The sequence below is a fragment of the Coregonus clupeaformis genome, chromosome 12 (assembly GCF_020615455.1).
Source record: "Coregonus clupeaformis isolate EN_2021a chromosome 12, ASM2061545v1, whole genome shotgun sequence".
Classification (NCBI taxonomy): Eukaryota; Metazoa; Chordata; class Actinopteri; order Salmoniformes; family Salmonidae; genus Coregonus; species Coregonus clupeaformis.
The window spans coordinates 16,448,816-16,473,108 of record NC_059203.1 but is presented as its reverse complement, the minus strand read 5'-3'; the positions used below and the strand labels follow the sequence as shown (position 1 = coordinate 16,473,108).

At 42.5% G+C, this 24,293-nt stretch overlaps 1 protein-coding gene across 1 annotated transcript in view; it reads left to right on the top strand.

Annotated features, from left to right (window-relative positions):
• Window positions 1–10,407, top strand: part of slc6a1b (solute carrier family 6 member 1b) — a 36,085-nt gene extending 25,678 nt beyond the window's left edge. The window contains exon 15 of the mRNA XM_041891856.2: window positions 7,593–10,407. Coding sequence (XP_041747790.1) covers window positions 7,593–7,715 — 123 coding nt within the window. The 3' untranslated portion in view covers window positions 7,716–10,407. The remainder of the gene's footprint in view (window positions 1–7,592) is intronic.
• The last annotated feature ends 13,886 nt before the right edge of the window (window positions 10,408–24,293 follow it).

Genomic DNA, 24,293 nt, shown 5'->3' with positions numbered 1-24,293 from the left:
TAATTTGGAGCTGTGCTTTGGGTCATTGTCCTGTTGTAGGAGGAAATTGGCTCCAATCAAGCGCTGTCCACAGGGTATGGCATGGTGTTGCAAAATGGAGTGATAGCCTTCCTTCTTCAAGATCCCTTTTACCCTGTACAAATCTCCCACTTTACCACCACCAAAGCACCCCCAGACCATCACATTGCCTCCACCATGCTTGACAGATGGCATCAAGCACTCCTCCAGCATCTTTTCATTTGCTCTGCGTCTCACAAATGTTCTTCTTTGTGATCCGAACACCTCAAACTTTGATTCGTCTGTCCATAACACCTTTTTCCAATCTTCCTCTGTCCAGTGTCTGTGTTCTTTTTCCCATCTTTAATCTTTTATTTTTATTGGCCAGTCTGAGATATGGCTTTTTCTTTGCAACTCTGCCTAGAAGGTCAGCATCCCGGAGTCGCCTCTTAGCTATTGACGTTGAGACTGGTGTTTTGTGGGTACTATTTAATGAAGTTGCCAGTTGTGGACCTGTGAGGCGTCTGTTTCTCAAACTAGACACTCTAATGTATTTGTCCTCTTGCTCAGATGTGCACCGGGGCCTCCCACTCCTCTTTCTATTCTGGTTAGAGACAGATTACGCTGTTCTGTGAAGGGAGTAGTACACAGCGTTGTACGAGATCTTCAGTTTCTTGGCAATTTCTCGCATGGAATAGCCTTCATTTCTCAGAACAAGAATAGACTGACGAGTTTCAGAAGAAAATTATTTGTTTCTGGCCATTTTGAGGCTATAATCGAACCCACAATTGCTGATCCTCCAGATACCCAACACGTCTCAAGAAGGCCAGTTTATTGCTTCTTTAATCAGCACAACAGTTTTCAGTTGTGCTAACATAATTGCAAAAGGGTTTTCTAATGATCAATTAGCCTTTTTTTAAATGATAAACTTGGATTAGCAAACACAATGTGCCATTGGAACACAGGACTGATGGTTGCTGATAATGGGCCTCTGTACGCCTATGTAGATATTCCATAAAAAATCAGCTGTTTCCAGCTACAATAGCCATTTACAACATTAACAATGTCTACACTGTATTTCTGATCAATTCGATGTTATTTTAATGGACACATTTTTTTTGCTTTTCTTGTTCGAAAACAAGGACATTTCTAAGAGATCCCAAACTTTTGAATGGTTGAGTACGTAGACACATAGGTCATTAGTAAATACTTTAAAAAGTAAGGAGGAGCTTTTTAGCAGACACTTTTATCCAAAGCAACTTAGTCATGCATGCATACATTTATTGTTTTCCCGGGAATCGAACCCACTATCCTGGCGTTGCAAGAGCTCACATACTGTCTCACATGCTGTATATTCAGATAAAGAAATAACCATATCATGTGTCTCAGAAAGAGATCCGTCTCGAAGGACAAATGGCCTGCAGCTGAGAGTTTGGGGGCTTGCTTCCCAAGCTGTAGGATTTTGTAGTATTTTAAATAAATGGGAAGGCACTTAATCCAAAACAAGTTTGGAATATTGCTGCTGGCGATTACTGTTTTGATCTTAATCCGCATAAATAATCGTTGCATTCTCACAGACACAGTAGAAGCAAAGTTTGAGGACAGCAAATGTTGCCCGTTATGTCTTGAGCGTCATGGCTCGAGCATTATGTCTTAGACTTGGACAGACTCAGACAGACAAATACAGTGCCTTCAGAAAGTAGTCACACCCCTTGACTTATTCCACATTTTGTTGTGTTCCAGCCTGAATTCAAAATGGATTAAATATATTTTTCTCTCTCACCCATCTACACACAATACCCCATAATGACAAAGTGAAAACATGTTTTTAGAAATGTTAGCACATTTATTGAAAATGAAATGCAGAAATATCGAATTTACATAAGTATTCACACCCCTGAGTCAATACATGATAGAATCACCTTTGGCAGCGATTACAGGTGTGAGTATTTCTGAGTAAGTCTCTAAGAGCTTTCCACACCTAGATTGTGCAACATTTGCCCATTATTTTTTTTCAAAATTCTTGGTCTTTGATCATTGCCAGAGGTTATTGTCCTGCTGAAAGGGGAATTCAGCTCCCAGTGTCTGGTGGAAAGCAGACTGAACCAGGTTTTCCTCTAGTCTCCCAGTGTCTGGTGGAAAGCAGACTGAACCAGGTTTTCCTCTAGTCTCCCAGTGTCTGGTGGAAAGCAGACTGAACCAGGTTTTCCTCTAGTCTCCCAGTGTCTGGTGGAAAGCAGACTGAACCAGGTTTTCCTCTAGTCTCCCAGTGTCTGGTGGAAAGCAGACTGAACCAGGTTTTCCTCTAGTCTCCCAGTGTCTGGTGGAAAGCAGACTGGACCAGGTTTTCCTCTAGTCTCCCAGTGTCTGGTGGAAAGCAGACTGGACCAGGTTTTCCTCTAGTCTCCCAGTGTCTGGTGGAAAGCAGACTGAACCAGGTTTTCCTCTAGTCTCCCAGTGTCTGGTGGAAAGCAGACTGGACCAGGTTTTCCTCTAGTCTCCCAGTGTCTGGTGGAAAGCAGAGTGAACCAGGTTTTCCTCTAGTCTCCCAGTGTCTGGTGGAAAGCAGACTGGACCAGGTTTTCCTCTAGTCTCCCAGTGTCTGGTGGAAAGCAGAGTGAACCAGGTTTTCCTCTAGTCTCCCAGTGTCTGGTGGAAAGCAGACTGAACCAGGTTTTCCTCTAGTCTCCCAGTGTCTGGTGGAAAGCAGACTGAACCAGGTCTTCCTCTAGTCTCCCAGTGTCTGGTGGAAAGCAGACTGAACCAGGTTTTCCTCTAGTCTCCCAGTGTCTGGTGGAAAGCAGACTGAACCAGGTATTCCCTCTAGTCTCCCAGTGTCTGGTGGAAAGCAGACTGAACCAGGTTTTCCTCTAGTCTCCCAGTGTCTGGTGGAAAGCAGACTGAACCAGGTTTTCCTCTAGTCTCCCAGTGTCTGGTGGAAAGCAGACTGAACCAGGTTTTCCTCTAGTCTCCCAGTGTCTGGTGGAAAGCAGACTGAACCAGGTTTTCCTCTAGTCTCCCAGTGTCTGGTGGAAAGCAGACTGAACCAGGTTTTCCTCTAGTCTCCCAGTGTCTGGTGGAAAGCAGACTGAACCAGGTTTTCCTCTAGTCTCCCAGTGTCTGGTGGAAAGCAGACTGAACCAGGTTTTCCTCTAGTCTCCCAGTGTCTGGTGGAAAGCAGACTGAACCAGGTTTTCCTCTAGTCTCCCAGTGTCTGGTGGAAAGCAGACTGAACCAGGTTTTCCTCTAGTCTCCCAGTGTCTGGTGGAAAGCAGACTGAACCAGGTTTTCCTCTAGTCTCCCAGTGTCTGGTGGAAAGCAGACTGAACCAGGTTTTCCTCTAGTCTCCCAGTGTCTGGTGGAAAGCAGACTGAACCAGGTTTTCCTCTAGTCTCCCAGTGTCTGGTGGAAAGCAGACTGAACCAGGTTTTCCTCTAGTCTCCCAGTGTCTGGTGGAAAGCAGACTGAACCAGGTTTTCCTCTAGTCTCCCAGTGTCTGGTGGAAAGCAGACTGAACCAGGTTTTCCTCTAGTCTCCCAGTGTCTGGTGGAAAGCAGACTGAACCAGGTTTTCCTCTAGTCTCCCAGTGTCTGGTGGAAAGCAGACTGAACCAGGTTTTCCTCTAGTCTCCCAGTGTCTGGTGGAAAGCAGACTGAACCAGGTTTTCCTCTAGTCTCCCAGTGTCTGGTGGAAAGCAGACTGAACCAGGTTTTCCTCTAGTCTCCCAGTGTCTGGTGGACAGCAGACTGAACCAGGTTTTCCTCTAGTCTCCCAGTGTCTGGTGGAAAGCAGACTGAACCAGGGTTTCCTCTAGTCTCCCAGTGTCTGGTGGAAAGCAGACTGAACCAGGTTTTCCTCTAGTCTCCCAGTGTCTGGTGGAAAGCAGACGGAACCAGGTTTTCCTCTAGTCTCCCAGTGTCTGGTGGAAAGCAGACTGAACCAGGTTTTCCTCTAGTCTCCCAGTGTCTGGTGGAAAGCAGATTGAACCAGGGTTTCCTCTAGTCTCCCAGTGTCTGGTGGAAAGCAGACTGAACCAGGTTTTCCTCTAGTCTCCCAGAGTCTGGTGGAAAGCAGACTGAACCAGGGTTTCCTCTAGTCTCCCAGTGTCTGGTGGAAAGCAGACTGAACCAGGTATTTCCTCTAGGAGTTTGCGTGTGCTTGGCTCCTTTCTGTTTCTTTTTTTTCATCCTGAAAAACTCCCCAGTCTTTAACGATTACAAGCATACCCATAACATGATGGGCATAACGTGATGCACCCACCACTATGCTTTCATACCTGTATAATTAAAAAAAGTTTGAAAAGGTAGTGGAATGGATTTAGTGTGGTGTGTGAAGAATCCAATACTTTAACTTGTTTGCGGTACAAATCACATTATTGTGGGATCACCTCCTCTAATAGTATAAATTAGGATGTTTGAAAAGGTTTGAATCCTAAGCAACCTGCATACACATAGTTTGAAGTACAGTAGACCAACATAGCTACTGTAGTAGGTCAAAGCTGTGTGCTGGAAACCCTTGGTAGAGCATGGGTGCATTGTGGAGTTCATGTGAATTTAGTTTCTTTTTCGGCTTCAGACCAATCCCTACTTCTACCTTAAAATGTAGTTTTTTGTTTAGAATTTTTAGACTTAGGCATTGGTATACATATAGAACTAGACAGAGACAGAGACAGAGACAGAGACAGAGACAGAGACAGAGACAGAGACAGAGACAGAGAGACAGAGAACGAAAACTAGACAGAGACAGAGACAGAGAGACAGAGAGACAGAGACAGAGACAGAGACAGAGACAGAGACAGAGACAGAGAAAGAGACAGAAAACTAGACAGAGACAGAGACAGAGACAGAGACAGAGACAGAGACAGAGAGACAGAGAAAGAGAAAGAGACAGAAAACTAGACAGAGACAGAGACAGAGACAGAGACAGAGACAGAGACAGAGACAGAGACAGAGACAGAGACATACACATAAAACTAGACATAGACAGAGACAGAGACAGAGACAGAGAGACAGAGAAAGAGACAGAAAACTAGACAGAGACAGAGACAGAGACAGAGACAGAGACAGAGACATACACATAAAACTAGACATAGACAGAGACAGAGACAGAGACAGAGACAGAGACAGAGACAGAGACAGAGACAGAGACAGAGACATACACATAAAACTAGACATAGACAGAGACAGAGGCAGAGACAGAGACAGAGGCAGAGACAGAGGCAGAGACAGAGACAGAGACATAAAACTAGACAGAGACAGAGAGAGACAGAGACATACACATAAAACTAGACAGAGACAGAGACAGAGACAGAGACAGAGACAGAGACAGAGACAGAGACATAAAACTAGACAGAGACAGAGAGAGACAGAGACATACACATAAAACTAGACAGAGACAGAGACAGAGACAGAGACAGAGACAGAGACAGAGACAGAGACAGAGACATACACATAAAACTAGACATAGACAGAGACAGAGACAGAGACAGAGACATACACATAAAACTAGACATAGACAGAGACAGAGGCAGAGACAGAGGCAGAGGCAGAGACAGAGGCAGAGACAGAGACAGAGACAGAGACAGAGACAGAGACATACACATAAAACTAGACATAGACAGAGACAGAGACAGAGGCAGAGACAGAGGCAGAGACAGAGGCAGAGACAGAGGCAGAGACAGAGGCAGAGACAGAGACAGAGACATAAAACTAGACAGAGACAGAGAGAGACAGAGACATACACATAAAACTAGACAGAGACAGAGACAGAGACAGAGACAGAGACATAAAACTAGACAGAGACAGAGAGAGACAGAGACATACAACTAGACAGAGACAGAGAGAGACAGAGACATACACATTAAACTAGACAGAGACAGAGACAGAGACAGAGACAGAGACAGAGACAGAGACATAAAACTAGACAGAGACAGAGAGAGACAGAGACATACACATAAAACTAGACAGAGACAGAGACAGAGACAGAGACAGAGACAGAGACAGAGACAGAGACATAAAACTAGACAGAGACAGAGACAGAGACAGAGACAGAAAACTAGACAGAGACAGAGAGAGACAGAGACATACACATAAAACTAGACAGAGACAGAGACAGAGACAGAGACAGAGACAGAGACAGGGACAGAGACATAGACATAAAACTAGACAGAGACAGAGACAGAGACAGAGACATAGACAGAAAACTAGACAGAGACGGAAACAGAGACATGGACAGAGACAGAGACAGAGACAGAGACAGAGACAGAGACAGAGACAGAGACAGAGAGACAGAGACAGAGAGACAGAGACAGAGACAGAGACAGAGACAGAGACAGAGACAGGGACAGAGACAGGGACAGAGACAGGGACAGAGACAGGGACAGAGAGACAGAGACAGAGACAGGGACAGAGACAGAGACAGAGACAGAGACAGAGACAGAGACAGAGACAGAGACAGAGACATAAAACTAGACAGAGACAGAGACAGAGACAGAAAACTAGACAGAGATGGAAACAGAGACATGGACACAGACATAGACATAGACATAGACAGAGACAGAGATGGAGACAGAGACATAAAACTAGACAGAGACAGAGACAGAGACAGAGACAGAGACAGAGACAGAGACGTACCTATTGGCCATCAATTTATTGATTTAACATATTCCTTTATGTGTATTTTCACAGGAATGGGTGGAATAAGGTTGTCAGATCCCGTCCAAATATCTGTCTGTGAACATACACATACTAAGAAATAGACATAGACATAGACGTTCAGTTGAAAAGGTCATAGAGAGGAATATGAGGCCGGTCAGTGAAAGACTGATCAGTAATTGTTGGTTTGGGTGTTGTCAAGGATGGAGCGCTGCGGTCATCACTTGTAACGAGATGAGCAGCTGTCAGCCCCTTTGTGTCAGTCAGTGGAGTCTTGATTGCCTAAATTGTAGCAATCAGTTCCTTGATTAGTATGTGCCAAGCAGCAGACGGAGGCTGGTTCTCGCAGACACTGAGCCAGCTAGCTATCTAGTGCATTATACAATGTTTAGCAAGATTTTCGATGGCAGCAATGCGAAAGCTTAATTTACTGCAGTGGGCTAAATCAGGGTCACACAGAGTGTTTCTTGGTAGTCTTAAACAAATCTACTTTGAAACAGAAGTACACACTTCACACACATGGTTATGGGCTTTAAAAAAAGAAGACACCTGTACCATGTCAGATATAGAGTTGAAGTGTATTCAATTTTGAGTTTTCCTCCCAATATTACACTTTATATACAGTACATCACAGAAGACTGAAATATAACAAAACCATTTGACATAGAAACACCGGATTTTTGGCGGCTTTTTTGAAATAATGTTTATTCATTATTAAATAATGAAAAATATTAATAATATTCCACCCATGAGGCCACTAGGTCATTTGACTGCAGAAAAGGGCTACAGATGTCAGCAAGCGGACTGATGTTTTTAGAAACATATGGTTTCGTTGCAGCGTCTGCAGATAGCATGGTAAAGTTGTAACTCACTGCCAACAATGCCTAAAGATGTCAGCACAGCTGTCGTATTTTGAATGTATCGTTCTCTTACACATTGCAGCGTCTGCGGATAATGATCCAGCCCCCGGTGATGGTGAAAGGAGAACGCCAGGAGAACGGCCCTGAGCAGACTGCAGCAGAAGCAGAGAACCTGGCCCCAGCCACTGAAGAGGCTTACATTTAAACCACGTTACATCTGAACCCCTGCCCGTCTCCGAGGCCAACTCTCTGCAGAAAACAACGTAATCAAGGTGAAGCGCAACCAAGGGATTCGTCCCAAATGGCACTGTATTCTCTATGTAGTGCACTACGTTTGACCAGGGCCCGTATGGGTAGTATTCCATATGGGTAGTATTCCATATGGGTAGTATTTCATATGGGTAGTATTCCATATGGGTAGTATTCCATATGGGTAGTATTTCATATGGGTAGTATTCCATATGGGTAGTATTCCATATGGGTAGTATTTCATATGGGTATTATTCCATATGGGTAGTATTCCATATGGGTAGTATTTCATATGGGTAGTATTCCATATGGGTAGTATTCCATGTGGGTAGTATTTCATATGGGTAGTATTCCATATGGGTAGTATTCCATGTGGGTAGTATTTCATATGGGTAGTATTCCATATGGGTAGTATTCCATGTGGGTAGTATTCCATATGGGTAGTATTGCATGTGGGTAGTATTTCATATGGGTAGTATTCCATATGGGTAGTATTCCATATGGGTAGTATTTCATATGGGTATTATTCCATATGGGTATTATTCCATATGGGTAGTATTCCATATGGGTAGTATTTCATATGGGTAGTATTCCATATGGGTAGTATTCCATATGGGTAGTATTTCATATGGGTAGTATTTCATATGGGTAGTATTCCATATGGGTAGTATTTCATATGGGTAGTATTCCATATGGGTAGTATTTCATATGGGTAGTATTCCATATGGGTACTATTTCATATGGGTAGTATTCCATATGGGTAGTATTCCATATGGGCCCTGGTCAAAAGTAGTGCACTACATAGGGAATAGGGTGTCATTTGAGATGCAAAAAAAGGACTTTGATGTCTGATATCTAATCACCTACCTCCAGGGGAAACATGTGACCAACCTGATTACAATGTACTTTTCTTTTCTTTTCGTTCGTTTGTAAAAAGAAAACAAGATAGTTAGTATTTCAGAAAGACAAACTACCCGGCTGTTATTGTGAACGTTTCTATTTCATATGCAAACATTTTAGTATTTCTAAAATTGTTACCTAGAAAATTACTGTAATTTGAATTATAATTTAAATTTGGAGGCCCAATGTGATTCAACACTACCGTGCTAATTTAAGATATTTACTTAATTAATCTATTAAAAATACAATTATTGTAAAAAGGTAAGATATAGATTATAATCCATGTGTTTGTATTTGAAAGAAATACAGAAAAATTAATGGAATGTATTACAGTAAGTAGTCAAATAAAAGCAATAAGGAAGTTGCATAGTGGAATTGAATATTGACCAATTATAAGCAATGACCATTATGGGAAAGTGCAACCTGCAAGGCCAAAATACCACATCTATGTATATAATATTATCACTCCTTTCCGAGACCCTGCCGTTTTTACCACTATTTTACCCTTACTTATTATCCGGGGCAACCTTTGAAAAGCACAAGGCCAGTATGGACCTCAAATCATCCCGTTCAGCGTAACTATTACAAAACGCAGATTAACATTACGTACGAGAGACTGTTAAATTGTATCTTTGTTTTCTAAAGAACAATAACTTTGTATGCGTCTGAAACGTTTTTTTTTTTTTAGAATCATTTGTAGGACGTTTTCTACGTAAGGGTGAGATGGACAAAAAAATCATACGCATGTGAAAATGCCAAGATTACCAACCTATTGACATGAGAGGCATCCCGAACATCCCACCACTGCAGATAAGCATTATTATCACATAGGCAGCATTTGAGCAGTGACTGCCTGCCAATCCCTTCTAACAACCCAGTCCAGTCCAGACCTCAGGATCAGTCGTGAAAAAGTGACCAAATGATCTGATGAAACTACCGAGACGAGAGCCACTCGTCAGTTGTTAGTCAGCCATTCTAGTCCAAGCCTAGTCTGACTCTGCAGGTTTCCAATGTCAGGTTCTGAGAGAGAAACCTTAGAGATGGACCACAGTTTAACCTGGTCTGAAACCATAGGCCAATATTACTACTGAAATTATACCTTTTTTTGTTAGTAAAAAAAAAGGAAACATGAATTATAAAGTTGTTTTTCAATATATATATATATATATATATATATATATAGTCCGATTATATATTAATTCCACAAATGATCAAGGTTGTATTTCTATAAGGATAAAGCTAGTTTGCTTCTATGGCAGCTGCAAGTGACCGGGATCTGGTTTAAATGAGTCATTTTATTCTCTGCAAAGATTATACAACTAAAAATGTGCAATGGATTTTGTATAAAGTTACCATACATGCAGTTTTCTGTCTTAAATGATGTTGTAAAACTCTACTGTGTAATACATGTAACTGTGAACGTCCGTATGACCAGGTTTTAGTCTAAATGTTGAAAAATCTGATATTATTTGCTGTTTTCTGCAATAATATGATTATCTCAGAAACTAAAGCACATATCTTTCTGAAATGTAAAAATAATAAATGACAATAACAAATAATAGTATAATAATGACGTCATAGATACACTGTCTAGTCAAAGAATCTTGTTTTGTATATTTCTAACTGTTTCATGGGCCTAATGTAAAATATTGTATGTAAAATATATAATAAATGTCTTTAGATGGTGTTATATGAAAAAGCATGATTGTCATATATGTTATCTGCAGAAGTAAATAAAGAACTATAGATTATAACGTGTACTTTTCATAATGTATATTATTTGGGGGAAATATTTGTATATATATATTTTTTTGTTTTTTTACAGCTGATTTATTTCAAACAAATTTATTTAAATCAGATTTCAAATGTTATTAGATATATTATTACAGAGAGTAAGTAGATATGTTTTATGTATCAGTAAAATGGTTATGACACTGAGACTGGAGGACAGTCTACTAATTGCTTTGAAGAATAACTGCATCTTGCACCTTAAAAGCACAGGGTATAAATGAGATCCACCAGACAATGTGCATTTTATTGGAACATGTCATTTGGATTTAAAATGACAGGTTTTATGCATGAACAATGGGATTCTTCCACAGTTTGAGTTTGATGGAATCCTGCCTTTTAATACACATTATAAATGTATGTGATTTATATTGGCGTAATTGGGCGCCATTGGTGATCCCATCATATTACCTTTCCTTTGAAAAATGAAATATTTTTTTAAACATTAAATCATTTTGAGTGAGCACTAAATTTAGCAGGGGACGGCTATTGTAGACTTGCTTTCACGTCTGATTTCTTAGCATACTCCAAAATCACCATTGATACAACTCCTGCTTATCATTGAATCATCTTACCAGACTTGAGCAACCTTGACTTAATAACAAGATATTAATTCATTATTAATAAAGAACATCCATCCAGATGCACTATAGCCAGGGCTGGAATTGGGGGGAACACAATTTATTTTGACATTTTAAGATGCTAGGTTTTACATTGTTCAGGTACCAGCCTTTTCTCCAATTGTTTCCCTGACAACATTACATTTTAGTCATTTAGCAGAGGTTCTTATCCAGAGCGACTTACAATTAGTGCATTCATCTTAAGATAGCTGGGTGAGACAACCACATATCACAGTCGTAGCAAGTACAATTTTCCTCAATAAAGAAGTTATAAGCAAAGTCAATGCTAAATGGTAAAATACATATTTTGTTATGTATTGTAACAAGTTAGTGCAGGAGTATATATATATATTTTATGAGTGAACAAGTATTTGATACACCGCCGATTTTGCAGGTTTTCCTACATACAAAGCATGTAGAGGTCTGTAATTTTTATCATAGATACACTTCAACTGTGAGAGACGGAATCTAAAACAAAAATCCAGAAAATCACATTGTATGATTTTTAAGTAATTAATTTGCATTTTATTGCATGACATAAGTATTTGATACATCACAAAAGCAGAACTTAATATTTGGTACAGAAACCTTTGTTTGCGATTACAGAGATCATACGTTTCCTGTAGGTCTTGACCAGGTTTGCACACACTGCAGCAGGGATTTTGGCCCACTCCTCCATACAGACCTTCAGGTTTCGGGGCTGTCGCTTGGGCAATACGGACTTTCAGCTCCCTCCAAAGATGTCTTATTGGGTACAGGTCTGGAGACTGGCTAGGCCACTCCAGGACCTTGAGATGCTTCTTACGGAGCCACTCCTTAATAATAATAATAATATGCCATTTAGCAGACGCTTTTATCCAAAGCGACTTTCAGTCATGCGTGCATACATAATTTTTTTTGTGTATGGGTGGTCCCGGGGATCGAACCCACTACCTTGGCGTTACAAGCGCCGTGCTCTACCAGCTGAGCTACAGAGGTCCTTAGTTGCCCTGGCTGTGTGTTTCGGGTCGTTGTCATGCTGGAAGACCCAGCCACGACCCATATTCAATGCTCTTACTGAGGGAAGGAGGTTGTTGGCCAAGATCTCGCGATACATGGCCCCATCCATCCTCCCCTCAATACGGTGCAGTCGTCCTGTCCCCTTTGCAGAAAAGCATCCCCAAAGAATGATGTTTCCACCTCCATGCTTCACGGTTGGGATGGTGTTCTTGGGGTTGTACTCATCCTTCTTCTTCCTCCAAACACGGCGAGTGGAGTTTAGACCAAAAAGCTCTATTTTTGTCTCATCAGACCACATGATCTCCTCCCATTCCTCCTCTGGATCATCCAGATGGTCATTGACAAACTTCAGACGGGCCTGGACATGCGCTGGCTTGAGCAGGGGGACCTTGCGTGCGCTGCAGGATTTTAATCCATGACGGCGTAGTGTGTTACTAATGGTTTTCTTTGAGACTGTGGTCCCAGCTCTCTTCAGGTCATTGACCAGGTCCTGCCGTGTAGTTATGGGCTGATCCCTCACCTTCCTCATGATTATTGATGCCCCACGAGGTGAAATCTTGCATGGAGCCCCAGACCGAGGGTGATTGACCGTCATCTTGAACTTCTTCCATTTTCTAATAATTGCGCCAACAGTTGTTGCCTTCTCACTAAGCTGCTTGCCTATTGTCCTGTAGACCATCCCAGCCTTGCGCAGGTCTACAATTTTATCCCTGATGTCCTTACACAGCTCTCTGGTCTTGGCCATTGTGGAGAGGTTGGAGTCTGTTTGATTGAGTGTGTGGACAGGTGTCTTTTATACAGGTAATGAGTTCAAACAGGTGCAGTTAATACAGGTAATGAGTGGAGAACAGGAGGGCTTCTTAAAGAAAAACTAACAGGTCTGTGAGAGACGGAATTCTTACTGGTTGGTAGGTGATCAAATACTTATGTCATGCAATAAAATGCAAATGAATTACTTAAAAATCATACAATGTGATTTTCTGGATTTTTGTTTTAGATTCCGTCTCTCACAGTTGAAGTGTACCTATGATAAAAATCACAGACCTCTACATGCTTTGTAAGTAGGAAAACCTGCAAAATCGGCAGTGTATCAAATACTTGTTCTCCCCACTGTATGTGGGTGTGTATGTGTGTGTATGTGTATATGTATGTGTATGTGTGTGTGTATGTGTGTATGTGCATGTGTATATACACTGCTCAAAAAAAGGGAACACTTAAACAACACATCTTAGATCTGAATGAATGAAATAATCTTATTAAATAATTTTTTCTTTACATAGTTGAATGTGCTGACAACAAAATCACACAAAAAATATCAATGGAAATCAAATTTATCAACCCATGGAGGTCTGGATTTGGAGTCACCCTCAAAATTAAAGTGGAAAACCACACTACAGGCTGATCCAACTTTGATGTAATGTCCTTAAAACAAGTCAAAATGAGGCTCAGTAGTGTGTGTGGCCTCCACGTGCCTGTATGACCTCCCTACAACGCCTGGGCATGCTCCTGATGAGGTGGCGGATGGTCTCCTGAGGGATCTCCTCCCAGACCTGGACTAAAGCATCCGCCAACTCCTGGACAGTCTGTGGTGCAACGTGGCGTTGGTGGATGGAACGAGACATGATGTCCCAGATGTGCTCAATTGGATTCAGGTCTGGGGAACGGGCTAGCCAGTCCATAGCATCAATGCCTTCCTCTTGCGGGAACTGCTGACACACTCCAGCCACATGAGGTCTAGCATTGTCTTGCATTAGGAGGAACCCAGGGCCAACCGCACCAGCATATGGTCTCACAAGGGGTCTGAGGATCTCATCTCGGTACCTAATGGCAGTCAGGCTACCTCTGGCGAGCACATGGAGGGCTGTGCGGCCCCCCAAAGAAATGCCACCCCACACCATGACTGACCCACCGCCAAACCGGTCATGCTGGAGGATGTTGCAGGCAGCAGAACGTTCTCCACGGCGTCTCCAGATGCTGTCACGTCTGTCACATGTGCTCAGTGTGAACCTGCTTTCATCTGTGAAGAGCACAGGGCACCAGTGGCGAATTTGCCAATCTTGGTGTTCTCTGGCAAATGCCAAACGTCCTGCACGGTGTTTGGCTGTAAGCACAACCCCCACCTGTGGACGTCGGGCTCTCATACCACCCTCATGGAGTCTGTTTCTGACCGTTTGAGCAGACACATGCACATTTGTGGCCTGCTGGAGGTCATTTTGCAGGGCTCTGGCAGTGCTCCTCCTGCTCCTCCTTGCACAAAGGCGGAGGTAGCGGTCCTGCTGCTGGGTTGTTGCCCTCTATGGCCTCCTCCACGTCTCCTGATGTACTGGCCTGTCTCCTGGTAGCGCCTCCATGCTCTGGACACTACGCTGACAGACACAGCAAACCTTCTTGCCACAGCTCGCATTGATGTGCCATCCTGGATGAGCTGCACTACCTGAGCCACTTGTGTGGGTTGTAGACTCCGTCTCATGCTACCACTAGAGTGAAAGCACCGCCAGCATTCAAAAGTGACCAAAACATCAGCCAGGAAGCATAGGAACTGAGAAGTGGTCTGTGGTCACCACCTGCAGAACCACTTCTTTATTAGGGGTGTCTTGCTAATTGCCTATAATTTCCACCTGTTGTCTGTTCCATTTGCACAACAGCATGTGAAATTTATTGTCAATCAGTGTTGCTTCCTAAGTGGACAGTTTGATTTCACAGAAGTGTGATTGACTTGGAGTTACATTGTGTTGTTTAAGTGTTCCCTTTATTTTTTGGAGCAGTGTATATATATATATATATATATATATATATATATATATATATATATATATATATATATATATATATATATATACACACACATACATACATATATATATATATACACACACATACATACATATATATATATATATATACACATACATACATATATATATATATATATATATGTATGTATGTGTGTGTATATATATATATGTATGTATGTGTGTATATATATGTATATATAAATAAAACATGGGGGATTGGAAGTGATGCAGACAATTACATTGATGGAAGTTACAATCTATCTGCAATATTGAGCTGATATATCCCCAAGAAAAAAGATAAACCTTTTTTCTTTTACAAAAATTAAAATAAATAAAGTCAATGCTAAATGGTAAAATTCATATTTTGTTATGTACTGTAACAGGTTAGTGCAGGAGGTAGATTATGTACTGTAACAGGTTAGTGCAGGAGGTAGATTATGTACTGTAACAGGTTAGTGCAGGAGGTAGATTATGTACTGTAACAGGTTAGTGCAGTAGGGGTGTAGATTATGTAAGTGGATAAGCGCTCGTAAATATGCATATCAACTCTGTGGCCCATGACTTAGTTATTATACTGTAGAATTAATCAGTGATTCACAGCCTGTGGGTGCAGTCTCCTGTCAGCATGGCTTCTGTCATCACAGCGTTGTGTCCTCATTTCATCCTGCTTGTATTGGATCTCCTCAAGCTGTGTTACGCTGTGTTATCAATATCCAACAGATGACAATTTGTCAAATTATTCATAAAACATCTAGAGAGAGAAAAAAAAAAAGGAAATGCCTGGAGAAAAATGCCACAAAGTGATGTGGTGCATGGAAACTTCACATTACAGGAAGTCTTGTTTTCAGTATTGCATCAGTCACTAGAACGCACACATCTCAAATGCCAATCACTTCATGGCACTTATTAACGCATTACCAGTCTGCAATTGCCCTGTGATGTGCAGGGAAAGAGATTGCATTGAAATTAGTCTCTGATTGGGTCCAAGACATGCAAAGCAGTGGCGGTGGATGACGAAGACAGAGAGAGAGCCTCTTAGGATCCATCAGCGTAGTGATAGTGACAGATTCAGTCTAGCGCAGGTGGTCTACTCCAGACTAAGGGGCTAGCTAAATCTGTTCCCCTGCTCTCTCTCTCTCTGCTCTCCTCTGCCCTGTTCTGCCTGGCACAGCTCTCTTTCTGCTCTGCTCTCTCTCTGCATAACAATAACTCTGGATGACATGCTAGTAGACTAACACAGCCCAACACAGTCTAACGCAGCACCCCCATCTCTTATCTCTCCTCTCCTCTCCTCTCCTCTCCTCTCTCCTCTCCTCTCCTCTCTCCCTCTCCTCTCCTCTCCTCTCCTCCTCCTCTCCTCTCCTCTCCTCTCCTCTCCTCTCCTCTCCCTCTCCTCTCCTCTCCGCTCTCCTCCCCTCCCCTACCCACTCCTCTACTCTCCTCCTCTCTCCTCTCCTCTCTGAGACCGTACTACTCACAGAATAAGGCCTGATTTATTTAATCCTCCCGTTGTCCTAGGGTCAAAATGACCCGCCACTGTGTTGAACCAACTTTCTTTAATTTTTATATTTTTTGGATCATTTGTGAGAAGGAGGCAGTGATACTTTCTTTAAAGTCATCTATATAATGTGTGGTATGTTACCCTATATACCTGTTACCCTATATACCTGTTATCCTATATACCCTGTTACCCTATATACCCTGTTACCCTATATACCTGTTACCCTATATACCCTGCTACAGACCCTGTTACCCTATATACCCTGTTACCCTATATACCTGTTACCCTATATACCTGTTACCCTATATACCCTGTTACCCTATATACCCTGTTACCCTATATACCCTGTTACCCTATATACCCTGTTACCCTATATACCTGTTACCCTATATACCCTGTTACCCTATATACTATGTTACCCTATATACCCTGTTACCCTATATACCCTGTTACCCTATATACCCTGTTACCCTATATACCCTGTTACCCTATATACCCTGTTACCCTATATACCTGTTACCCTATATACCCTGTTACAGACCCTGTTACCCTATATACCCTGTTAACCTATATACCCTGTTACAGACCCTGTTACCCTATATACCCTGTTACCATATATACCCTGTTACAGACCCTGTTACCTTATATACCCTGTTACCCTATATACCCTGTTACCCTATATACCCTGTTACCCTATATACCCTGTTACCCTATATACCTGTTACCCTATATACCTGTTACCCTATATACCCTGTTACAGACCCTGTTACCCTATATACCCTGTTACCCTATATACCCTGTTACCCTATATACCCTGTTACCCTATATACCATGTTACCCTATATACCCTGTTACCCTATATACCCTGTTACCCTATATACCCTGTTACCCTATATACTCTGTTACCCTATATACCCTGTTACCCTATATACCCTGTTACCCTATATACTCTGTTACCCTATATACCCTGTTACCCTATATACCCTGTTACCCTATATACCCTGTTACCCTATATACCTGTTACCCTATATACCCTGCTACAGACCCTGTTACCCTATATACCTGTTACCCTATATACCTGTTACCCTATATACCCTGTTACAGACCCTGTTACCCTATATACCCTGTTACCCTATATACCCTGTTACCCTATATACCCTGTTACCCTATATACCTGTTACCCTATATACCCTGCTACAGACCCTGTTACCCTATATACCTGTTACCCTATATACCTGTACCCTATATACCCTGTTACAGACCCTGTTACCCTATATACCCTGTTACCCTATATACCCTGTTACCCTATATACCCTGTTACCCTATATACCTGTTACCCTATATACCCTGCTACAGACCCTGTTACCCTATATACCTGTTACCCTATATACCTGTTACCCTATATACCCTGTTACAGACCCTGTTACCCTATATACCTGTTACCCTATATACCCTGTTACCCTATATACCCTGTTACCCTATATACACTGTTACCCTATATACTCTGTTACCCTATATACCCTGTTACAATATATACCCTGTTACCCTATATACCCTGTTACCCTATATTACCCCATAGTGCCCTCAAAGCTCATCACTAAGCTAAGGATCCTGGGACTAAACACCTCCCTCTGCAACTGGATCCTGGACTTCCTGACGGGCCGCCCCCAGGTGGTAAGGGTAGGTAACAACACATCTGCCACACTGATCCTCAACACGGGGGCCCCTCAGGGGTGCGTGCTCAGTCCCCTCCTGTACTCTCTGTTCACCCATGACTGCATGGCCAGGCACGACTCCAACACCATCATTAAGTTTGCCGACGACACAACAGTGGTAGGGCCTGATCACCGACAACGATGAGACAGCCTATAGGGAGGAGGTCAGAGATCTGGCCGTGTGGTGCCAGGACAACAACCTCTCCCTCAACGTGACCAAGACAAAGGAGATGATTGTGGACTACAGGAAAAAAAAGAGGACTGAGCACGCCCCCATTCTCATCGAACGGGCTGTAGTGGAACAGGTTGAGAGCTTCAAGTTCCTTGGTGTCCACATCACCCAACGAACTATCATGGTCCAAAACACACCAAGACAGTCGTGAAGAGGGCCACAAAGCCTATTCCCCCTCAGGAGACTAAAAAGATTTGGCATGGGTCCTCAGATCCTCAAAAAATTCTACAGCTGCACTCCATCGAGAGCATCCTGACTGGTTGCATCACCGCCTGGTATGGCAACTGCTTGGCCTCTGACCGCAAGGCACTACAGAGGGTAGTGCGTATGGCCCAGTACATCACAGGGGCAAAGCTCCCTGCCATCCAGGACCTCTATACCAGGCGGTGTCAGAGGAAGGCCCTCAAAATTGTCAAAGACTCCAGTCACCCTAGTCATAGACTGTTCTCTCTGCTACCGCACTGCAAGCTGTACCGAGTGCCAAGTCTAGGTCCAAAAGACTTCTCAACAGCTTCTACCCCAAGCCATAAGACTCCTGAACAGCTAATCATGGCTACCCGGACTATTTGCACTGCTCCCCACCCCATACTTTTTTACGCTGCTGCTACTCTGTTAAGTATTTATGCATAGTCACTTTAACTCTACCCACATGTACATATTACCTCAACTACTCATAGCCGGGTGCCCCGCACATTGACTATGCAACGGTACCCCCTGTATATATAGCCTCCTACTGTCACTTTATTCTATTGTATATATAGCCTCCCTACTGTCACTTTATTTTTACTTCTGCTCTTTTTTTCTCAACACTTTTTTGTTGTTGTTTTATTCTTACTTTTTTGTTTAAAATAAATGCACTGTTGGTTAAGGGCTGTAAGTAAGCATTTCACTGTAATGTCTGCACCTGTTGTATTCGGCGCATGTGACCAATAAAATTTGATTTGATTTGATTTGATTTGATACTCTGTTACTCTATATACCCTGTTACCCTATATACCCTGTTACCCTATATACCCTGCTACAGACCCTGTTACCCTATATACCTGTTACCCTATATACCTGTTACCCTATATACCCTGTTACAGACCCTGTTACCCTATATACCTGTTACCCTATATACCCTGTTACCCTATATACCTGTTACCCTATATACCTGTTACCCTATATACCCTGTTACAGACCCTGTTACCCTATATACCCTGTTACCCTATATACCTGTTACCCTATATACCCTGTTACCCTATATACTCTGTTACCCTATATACCCTGTTACCCTATATACCCTGTTACCCTATATACCCTGTTACCCTATATACCTGTTACCCTATATACCTGTTACCCTATATACCCTGTTACCCTATATACCCTGTTTACCTATATACCCCTGTACCCTATATACCATGTTACCCGATATACCTGTTACCCTATATACCCTGTTACCCTATATACCCTGTTACCCTATATACCTGTTACCCTATATACCCTGTTACCCTATATACCTGTTACCCTATATACCTGTTACCCTATATACCCTGCTACAGACCCTGTTACCCTATATACCCTGTTACCCTATATACCCTGTTACCCTATATACCCTGTTACCCTATATACCTGTTACCCTATATACCTGTTACCCTATATACCTGTTACCCTATATACCCTGTTACAGACCAAATTACCCTATATACCCTGTTCCCCTATATACCCTGTTACCCTATATACCCTGCTACAGACCCTGTTACCCTATATACCTGTTACCCTATATACCCTGTTACCCTATATACCTGTTACCCTATATACCCTGTTACCCTATTTACCTGTTACCCTATATACCCTGTTACCCTATATACCCTGTTACCCTATATACCTGTTACCCTATATACCCTGTTACCCTATATACCTGTTACCCTATATACCCTGTTACCCTATATACCTGTTACCCTATATACCCTGTTACCCTATATACCTGTTACCCTATATACCCTGTTACCCTATATACCTGTTACCCTATATACCTGTTACCCTATATACCCTGCTACAGACCCTGTTACCCTATATACCCTGTTACCCTATATACCCTGTTACCCTATATACCCTGTTACCCTATATACCTGTTACCCTATATACCTGTTACCCTATATACCTGTTACCCTATATACCCTGTTACAGACCCTGTTACCCTATATACCCTGTTCCCCTATATACCCTGTTACCCTATATACCTGTTACCCTATATACCCTGTTACCCTATATACCTGTTACCCTATATACCCTGTTACCCTATATACCTGTTACCCTATATACCTGTTACCCTATATACCCTGCTACAGACCCTGTTACCCTATATACCCTGTTACCCTATATACCCTGTTACCCTATATACCCTGTTACCCTATATACCTGTTACCCTATATACCTGTTACCCTATATACCTGTTACCCTATATACCCTGTTAGAGACCCTGTTACCCCTATATACCCTGTTCCCCTATATACCCTGTTACCTTATATACCCTGCTACAGACCCTGTTACCCTATATACCCTGTTACCCTATATACCCTGTTACCCTATATACCCTGTTACCCTATATACCTGTTACCTATATACCTGTTATTCCCTATATACCTGTTACCCTATATACCCTGTTACAGACCAAATTACCCTATATACCCTGTTCCCCTATATACCCTGTTACCCTATATACCCTGCTACAGACCCTGTTACCCTATATACCTGTTACCCTATATACCCTGTTACCCTATATACCTGTTACCCTATATACCCTGTTACCCTATTTACCTGTTACCCTATATACCCTGTTACCCTATATACCCTGTTACCCTATATACCTGTTACCCTATATACCCTGTTACCCTATATACCTGTTACCCTATATACCCTGTTACCCTATATACCTGTTACCCTATATACCCTGTTACCCTATATACCTGTTACCCTATATACCCTGTTACCCTATATACCTGTTACCCTATATACCTGTTACCCTATATACCCTGCTACAGACCCTGTTACCCTATATACCCTGTTACCCTATATACCCTGTTACCCTATATACCCTGTTACCCTATATACCTGTTACCCTATATACCTGTTACCCTATATACCTGTTACCCTATATACCCTGTTACAGACCCTGTTACCCTATATACCCTGTTCCCCTATATACCCTGTTACCCTATATACCCTGCTACAGACCCTGTTACCCTATATACCTGTTACCCTATATACCCTGTTACCCTATATACCTGTTACCCTATATACCCTGTTACCCTATTTACCTGTTACCCTATATACCCTGTTACCTTATATACCCTGTTACCCTATATACCTGTTACCCTATATACCCTGTTACCCTATATACCTGTTACCCTATATACCCTGTTACCCTATATACCTGTTACCCTATATACCCTGTTACCCTATATACCTGTTACCCTATATACCCTGTTACCCTATATACCTGTTACCCTATATACCCTGTTACCCTATATACCCTGTTACCCTATATACCTGTTACCCTATATACCCTGTTACCCTATATACCTGTTACCCTATATACCCTGTTACCCTATATACCTGTTACCTTATATACCCTGTTACCCTATATACCCTGTTACCCTATATACCTGTTACCCTATATACCTGTTACCCTATTTACCCTGTTACCCTATATACCCTGTTACCCTATATACCCTGTTACCCCATATACCTGTTACCCTATATACCCTGTTACAGACCCTGTTACCCTATATACCCTGTTAACCTATATACCCTGTTACCCTATATACCCTGTTACCCTATATACCCTGTTACCCTATATACCCTGTTACCCTATATACCCTGTTACCCTATGTACCCTGTTACCCTATATACCCTGTTACCCTATATAACCCTGTTACCCTATATACCCTGTTACCCTATATACCCTGTTAACCTATATACCCTGTTACCCTATATACCCTGTTACCCAATATACCCTGTTACCCTATATACCCTGTTACCCTATATACCCTGTTACCCTATATACCCTGTTACCCTATATACCCTGTTACCCTATATACCTGTTACCCTATATACCCTGTTACATACCCTGTTACCCTATATACCCTGTTAACCTATATACCCAGTTACCCTATATACCCTGTTACCCTATATACCCTGTTACCCTATATACCCTGTTACCCTATATACCCTGTTACCCGATATACCTGTTACCCTATATACCCTGTTACCCTATATACCCTGTTACCCTATATACCTGTTACCCTATATACCCTGTTACCCTATATACCTGTTACCCTATATACCTGTTACCTTATATACCCTGCTACAGACCCTGTTACCCTATATACCCTGTTACCCTATATACCTGTTACCCTATATACCCTGCTACTATATACCCTGTTACCCTATATAATCCTGTTACCCTATATACCCTGTTACCTACCATTTACAGACCCTGTTACCCTATATACCCTGTTACCCTATATACCTGTTACCCTATATACCTGTTACCCTATATACCCTGTTACCCTATATACCCTGTTACCCTATATACCTGTTACCCTATATACCTGTTACCCTATATACCCTGTTACCCTATATACCTGTTACCCTATATACCCTGTTACCCTATATACCCTGTTACCCTATATACCCTTTTACCCTATATACCCTGTTACCCTATATACCCTGTTACCCTATATACCTGTTACCCTATATACCCTGTTACCCTATATACCTGTTACCCTATATACCCTGTTACCCTATATACCCTGTTACCCTATATACCTGTTACCCTATATACCTGTTACCCTATATACCCTGTTACCCTATATACCCTGTTACCCTATATACCTGTTACCCTATATACCCTGTTACCCTATATACCTGTTACCCTATATACCCTGCTACAGACCCTGTTACCCTATATACCCTGTTACCCTATATACCTGTTACTAATACCCTGTTACAGACCCTGTTACCCTATATACCTGTTACCCTATATACCCTGTTACCCTATATACCCCTGTTACCCTATATACACTGTTACCCTATATACCCTGTTACCCTATATACACTGTTACCTCATATATATACCCTGTTACCCTAGTATACCCTGTTACCCTATATTACTCCCATAGTGCCCTCAAAGCTCATCACTAAGCTAAGGATCCTGGGACTAAACACCTCCCTCTGCAACTGGATCCTGGACTTCCTGACTGGGCCGCCCCAGGTGGTAAGGGTAGGTAACAACACATCTGCCACACTGATCCTCAACACGGGGCCCCTCAGGGGTGCGTGCTCAGTCCCCCCTCCCTGTACTCTCTGTTCACCCATGACTGCATGGCCAGGCACGACTCCAACACCATCATTAAGTTTGCCGACGACACAACAGTGGTAGGCCTGATCACCGACAACGATGAGACAGCCCTAGGGAGGAGGTCAGAGATCTGGCCGTGGTGGTGCCAGGACAACAACTCTCTCCCTCAACGTGACCAAGACAAAGGAGATGATTGTGGACTACAGGAAAAAAAGAGGACTGAGCACGCCCCATTCTCATCGGGACGGGCTGTAGTGGAACAGGTTGAGAGCTTCAAGTTCCTTGGTGTCCACATCACCAACGAACTATCATGGTCCAAACACACCAAGACAGTCGTGAAGAGGGCACGACAAAGCCTATTCCCCTCAGGAGACTAAAAAGATTTGGCATGGGTCCTCAGATCCTCAAATTCTACAGCTGCACCATCGAGAGCATCCTGACTGGTTGCATCACTGCCTGGTATGGCAACTGCTTGGCCTCTGACCGCAAGGCACTCACAGAGGGTAGTGCGTACGGCCCAGTACATCACAGGGGCAAAGCTCCCTGCCATCCAGGACCTCTATACCAGGCGGTGTCAGAGGAAGGCCCTCAAAATTGTCAAAGACTCCAGTCACCCTAGTCATAGACTGTTCTCTCTGCT